Source organism: Varanus komodoensis, unplaced genomic scaffold (assembly GCF_004798865.1).
Source record: "Varanus komodoensis strain SLA01 unplaced genomic scaffold, ASM479886v1 scaffold45, whole genome shotgun sequence".
Lineage (NCBI taxonomy): Eukaryota > Metazoa > Chordata > Lepidosauria > Squamata > Varanidae > Varanus > Varanus komodoensis.
In genome coordinates, this window is record NW_025336011.1 from 3,266,466 (window position 1) to 3,272,996 (window position 6,531).

At 48.7% G+C, this 6,531-nt stretch overlaps 1 protein-coding gene across 1 annotated transcript in view; it reads left to right on the forward strand.

Moving 5' to 3' along the window:
• The window catches only part of ABI3 (ABI family member 3), a 19,024-nt gene that overhangs the window by 6,294 nt on the left and 6,199 nt on the right, over window positions 1–6,531 (forward strand). Inside the window, exons 3-4 of the mRNA XM_044444510.1 lie at window positions 4,151–4,247; window positions 6,303–6,388. Of these exons, the coding sequence (XP_044300445.1) occupies window positions 4,151–4,247; window positions 6,303–6,388 (183 nt within the window). The remainder of the gene's footprint in view (window positions 1–4,150; window positions 4,248–6,302; window positions 6,389–6,531) is intronic.

Consider the following 6,531-nt stretch of genomic DNA (forward strand, 5'->3'; position numbering starts at 1 on the left):
CTTCCTTCCTTCCTTCCTTCCTTCCTTCCTTCCTTCCTTCCTTCCTTTATTTGGAGTTTTTGTATGCCATCCCATTTGCATGAGCCTCGGGACGGCTTCCATAACTTAGGCTAAACTATGACCAGGATTCCATTCCCATGGCAGTAGTGGGAAGAAAAGAAGCCACAGCTTGCACACTGCACAATTTGTCTAATCATCCTTTGGCCTCATGGCTCCCCATGTCTTCTGGACCTGGCGAGGTGGCTTCCAAGCCACCCCCGGACCCTACAACAAGCCATGGACCCTGGGCCTCACTGAGTTTAGATAAAACAGCAATCCACATGCCATGGGGGGTAATTAGGCAAATCATGGAGAATATGACTGGCCTGGAGAACAGGGAGAAGAAGCCAGTATGACTTGTATGAACATAGCCTATGTTTCTAAGCTAAAACCTGGCTGGAAGTCTTGCTTCCCAAATCTCTCCATCTGTAGCCATAGACCTGGGAAAAGCTGTCTCATCTACCTGCATTACGCAACATACACCAGCCTCCTGCAGCCTGGCACCTTCCCAGGTGTAGCGGATGACACCTCCCACCTTCTGCACCCAGCATGCTGGCTGGATGGTGATGCGGATGTATTCCAACACTTCTGGGAAGGTGTCAGACCAGACAGGGAAGAATGACATAGAGACATAGAAACAGAGCGAGTCAGAAGGGGCCTCATGACACAGGCCATCCCTTCACTTCCCCAGTGTGTGGTCAGACGGCAGTGCACCGCAGGCAGAAATGGAATACTCAGCAGGAAGGGACCGAGGAATAAGCAAAGAGTGATCCAGAGGAGACCATCCATGGAAGGGAATAAAATTCTAGGCACCAAGGAAAGTTGTCTTGAGTCCCCTACAAGAAAGGCAGGACGTAAATGCTAAAAAGTTAAACCAAACCAGACACCACTCATTTGACTATTCTAGACCATTCCAGCCTATTTCTCTTTTTGGTTCAGCATGGGATAATCTGATTAGCAGTAGTGTTCCATTCAGGTGCAGGATGTTGGACTAACTCCCAGCAGAGTCCAGAGAGTTTGGATTTCCAGGAATCCAGCCTGCAGTTTCTGTAGCAAACTGACTTTTTACAAGTTGCATGAACTCGCAGAGCTTTCCTCACTTTTGCACCATATTGGCGCAGTTTCACAGCCGTGCTAATGTGCATTTTCACAAATGGAACAAAAGTCTCAGAAATACTTCAAAAAATCCAGTGCCATCAATGAATAAACAACAGTTCAAAAGATGTCTGAGAATCCATAAACACAGAGCAGTTTTAGCGAAATTGGTAGATTCCTTAATCCATACTGAAGTTGTGTTTATCATCTGTTGACTGGCGATATGAGGGGTTGGACCCAGGACCATCTGCATGAGAACTGAGTACTCTGACAGGCTGTTCTTTCCTGCATCTTTTGAGGGAAGGGGAGGGAAGGACACCTGTTGACTTTCTGCCTGTCAAAAAATAGGGTGACAATCATACCTTGGCAAAATGGGGTGACCATCCTATTTAGTGAAGACAGTGTTAAAGAGCACTATATATGTATCTAATGGTCGCAACAGTAATATTGACATTGCAATGCTTGTTATGTATAATATTGGGTTGGGAGATGTGAGACCTTTCAAGAACGTGTGGAAGTGAAGCACAGAGAAACTAAAAGCCCTAAGAGCAATCTGAAAAGCTCTGAAGCGAAATGTGCCTCTCCCTCTCCCTGTGTCTGTGTCTGGCGGGGGGCATATGTATCAGCATCACCACCATTAAAGACAGTATAGGAAAGTCATCTTTCCCTGGATTTGTCGCAGAGCCAGGAAATTCCTGTTCCACTGCCAACATCAAAGATAGGAGGGGTATCCGATCTTGTCCTGAAGTACTATCAGAATTACTGAGCAGAAGCAGAAGAAATACACAGGCAACTAAACAAAGAAACACTCCTTTTTATTAGTGTTTGGCTGTGCAAACACGTGTGGTGCTGAGTGTGTGGTTGAATTAGCACTTAAAATGAAGAAGGTGATTTGGCTTACCCAAAAAAGCTTGATGAGTTATATAAAGACTGAAAGTCAGCAGCAGACAGCGAGTCTCCAAGCCCTTCCTCTGTGGAAATGCTGAGTATTTTGATGAACCACTGAGCAATTACTTTCTTCCTCTTTTAATAAAAAATACCAAGCAGAAAGAACTAATTAGAGCATGATTGTGATGACACTTTCAGAAGTAAAAAACAAAAACCCCGAATAACCCTTAGCCCTAATAAAGTTGCAGGGCAGTCCTAAAGCCAAAGGGCAGGCTGATGGATCGAGGGCAAATGCTGATACGCAGGCAAGCAGGAGCTCCAGAACCTCTGTCCCAGACGGCTCACCATTCAGGTTCCTGGGTGGAAAGCTCCATGGGCAGAGATGCTCCCACTGCGGGTGGGGGGGGGGTTGTGGAATTATGCCACTCTGTTCAGCAGAAGCCCCATTGTTTTCTAGACCTAATTCAAGGAGCTGCTTTTACCTTCTGACCCTAACTTGGCCTTCACCAACCTGGTGTGCTCTCCAGATGTGTTAGACTTGAACTCATTGTCCTAAATGGTTTGGACTCGGCATATCTTAGGTTATAGGCCATCTTCCTTGAAGCATGCCTTCTCCAGCCTTGTGCCTTCTAGACACCTTTGGACTGCAACACCCAGAATTCCCAGTCAATGGCCCTGCTGGGTGGGGATTCTGGGAGTTGCAGCCCAAATGCCTCTGAAGGCAACCAGGTTGGGGAAGGGCTGCTTCCACCCATAGCTGTGGTCACTCCCAGCTACAGACAGGGTTTATTATGATCCAGCCCTCAACTAGACTGAGCCCAAGCCAAATCATGTTTTCAGTGGCAAGTCCTAGAAGATTAGAAATGAGAGTAAAGAAAGAGGGCCTCCAAGAGCATGCGAAGTGCTTTTTCAGCAAACTACAGTTTGCTCTTCTGCGTCTTGGATTAGGGTTAGCTTCCAAACGGGGAGAGTCCAAGTGCCTTTCTCTTTCTTAATTGTTAAGCAACCTGATTGAGTGACCACTTATGAATCCATCATAAAAAATAGGACAGCAAGTTGTATATACTGATTTATCTAAATAGATGCAAACTTAGAAATAATTCAAAAAGCATAGAAGGCAGTGAGCAGCTGACCGGTGTGACTTCCTGTTCAGCCTGCAGCACGCCACCTGCCATCTCATGCACCGAAGCTACCTGAGATGCTGAAATATATTTCAAAGGTTTGATGACATAGTGAAGAATAATTCTCCTTTAAAAGCTTGCGTCTAGTATACCTTTAACTCTGGAACCAAACATCTTGCTGGCAAAATGTCAGAATAGATCTGGAAGAAGCAGGTTCAGATTCCAGCAGGTGTGAAACTGAAGGATGACCCGTGGCCAGTCATCACCTCCCACCCAGAGCTCCCTCCCAGGGTGGTGGTGATGTTAAAAGAGACCGTGTGTGCTGCTGACTTGAGCTGCTGAGGGGAAAGGCAGAAAAATCAATGTAATGAATGCGATACGTGCAAATCGATGCAGCATCCGATGCAGGGAATATGGCTTTCAGAAGTAGAGCGTGATGGTGGCCGAGAGGACTTGAGGAGAGACCCTTGGTAGGACGGAGGATGCAAGTTGCAGGTGTGGCTTTTACTGTGACCTCAGCTGGTCACCGGTTTCTTATTTCAAGGACTGGTTCCTTCTCTCAGGCTGAAATGCATTTAAATAGATTTAAGGAACCGTTCTTGAAATAAGGAACAGGTGGCAAGCCTGTTCTGTCTGCACAATGTGGATGGGTATGACTGACCCTTCCAAATCTAGTCTGCCCACCAGCCGCAAGCTTCCACAGATCACAAACACGTCAATCCCTCCCCCACCCGGGGTGCAATCAAGCATCTTTAAACCGTAGCTGTAGCCAACTGAGAAGCTGCAGCTGGAGCAATGCACATGAGAACAATGTACAAGCACCTCTTTCTTTCCCCCTGCTTTGCAAGCTACCTTGAAGAGAGAGGAATTGTGTTGTCAGCTGTGGCCAGCCATTGGGGCTGATCGGAAAACCACAAGCGCCTGTGACTGATGAGGCAAAGGCGTTCTGAACAGAGAGGAAGCTCTGTCTGGGCTCCTGGTTCCCACGCTGGCGTCCTCTTTCTCAGCTGTGCTCTCACCACGTGTGGCGGAGGCCGCAGCAGGGGCCTTGCAGCACGCTTGCCGCCCCTTGTTAGCCACCGCTTCAGCTCAGCGAGCAGACCGGTTGGGGGAGGGGGCGAAAAGACACACACGACCCATTTTCATCCTTTCCAAAGGGGCGCCTTTTCCACGGAAGGGAACTTTCCAGCTCGGTGCTTGAGTGCGCAACTGGAAGCGGGGAAAAAATTCGCTTAAAAGCAGATGCACCGGGACGCAAACCCGGAACAACATGGGAGGCCCAGCCAATGGCGCAGATCCGCTGCTGCACACCCATGGCTAAGCAGTGCCCGGCATGCTTGCACTGGTTCGCCCTGGGCAAAGTGTTAAATGCAGATTTGCACTGGGTCAGTTGCATTGTGGAAGTAGCGTCCTCTCCTTGCTCCTCCCCATAACGGTCCTTTCAGCCCCTGAAAGTAGTACACAGAGCATGCTGAAGGGGGCAAGGGTGGAGCCCCCAAAATTGGAGGTATGGACCTTCTGTGAGAAGGACAACCCATTTCTGGTGCCTTTCCTCTCTTCCCCAGACCCACCAAGTCCAACAAAAGGAGGAGACTCTCCATTCAAATAATGACAAAGGTTGCTTTCTGGTCCACTGTTTTCATGGCAGTTCTGAGCTCTTTCACTCCCATACTGGTCAAATGGGTTTAATGCCTGCTTGCACTGTGATGATGGGCAGCCTTTGGTATGTTTTGTGACCGATGGATGGGAAAGCCATGACCCTCCAAATGGTGCTGGACTGTTCACTTCCATCACCCCAGCAAACATGGCCGACAGGGATGATGGCTGTTGAGAGCTTAAAGACACCTGGAGGGCCACATCTCCCCCCCCCGCCCCCCGCCCCGCTGCTAGTATAAAAGTTGCAAAGATGCTGCAGCTGTGCTTGTCTGTGGAGCATCCGGCGCCCATGTGGTGAGCTGTCGCAGGGCTGAGGGCAGGGGGCCTCTCCCTGCCGTGAGAAGCAGCTCTGGATCCGGGAGCCCTGAATCTAGTGCTCGCTTTTGGCCCAGGGTAGAGGTTTGTTGGGTGCATGTGAGAAAAAGACGTGGTGGTATTGGAGGAGGTGTGCACTTACCTATCAGCAAGAAACACAATATTGTTTGCACATTTTGAAAGAACTCAGCTTTAAATGGAAATGCAAGGCATTGCCCCATCATGGGGAACACCGTGACTGGGCGTCTGTTCAGTCTGCGGTGTAGCTATGGAGGAGCTAAGGCAAGGGACTGCCTCTGTCTTAGGGCTCCTTGACTTTTAACCAGGCTTGGCTGGAGAGCCTGTAAATTGGGGGCACCTTGAAATACCCTCCTGTGCCCCCTGGCCAAAACACAGGCCCGTCCTCTGCAAAGTAGGCCACCTTCTCTTCAAACCACCTGTGCTTGTCTGGGGATTAAAATAATCAGTTGGATTAAGCTGCAGTTTTCAAATTGTGTTCTGGGAGATTCTGGGGTTCTGCAGGAACTTATTGAAGGTTCTTCACTACCAAGAGTTTCAAAGGCAGATAGAGCTCCTTGAAGCACAGGCTGGCTACTGCTACCATCACCCATCTTATTTATTTATTTATTTTGATTTATATCCTGCCTTTTTCCTACAAAGGGCTCAAGGCAGCTTACATCATTCTCCTCCTCCATCTTATCCCCACAACAATCCTGTGAGGTAGGTTGGGCTGAGAGTCTGTGACTGGCCCAAAGTCACCCAGTTGGCTCCATGGCTGAGCGGGGACTCGAACCCGGATTGTCTGAGTCCCAGTCCCATGCTCTCAACCACTACACCACACTGGCTCTCACTGGCAGCAGGAGCCGTGAAGGTGTCTTAGGGGCATTTGAAGTTTCTGCAGGGAGAGGGGACTATTGCTTTCACTGGAGAAGCCAAGAGAGGGAGGGAGGGAGGGAGGGTGGGAGGATAGGAGGAGGAGGAGATGATGATGAGGAGAATTTAAGCTGCCTTGGATTTCTTGTAGGTAAAAGCATATACATGAAGTAAAATAAAATTGTCTGTTCAAGCTCTGACAAAATGAGATCTTTGGAAGAACAAAATATTGAGCAGCAGGGGAAGATTCCTTTAAAAAATGCCAGTCTGGCTTTTCTGTGTGTCTCACATACGCCTCTCATCCTTCCCTCTTAGGATCAAAGCACACAGCTGGCTAAAACAGGGACTCTCTCCCGGCGAGGAACCAAGACACCAGCCACACAATCATCTGGGAGTCCCGGGTGCGTTGCATTGATGAGTAGCAACAGAAAAGCGTGTGGTTTTGGCCTGTGGCCACATGCCCTCTTTTGCAGGAAGGAATACTTCATTTGAAGGACTGACAAAGGGCCACCCTCTCTTTGAAGGCATCTTTTATCCTGGATGG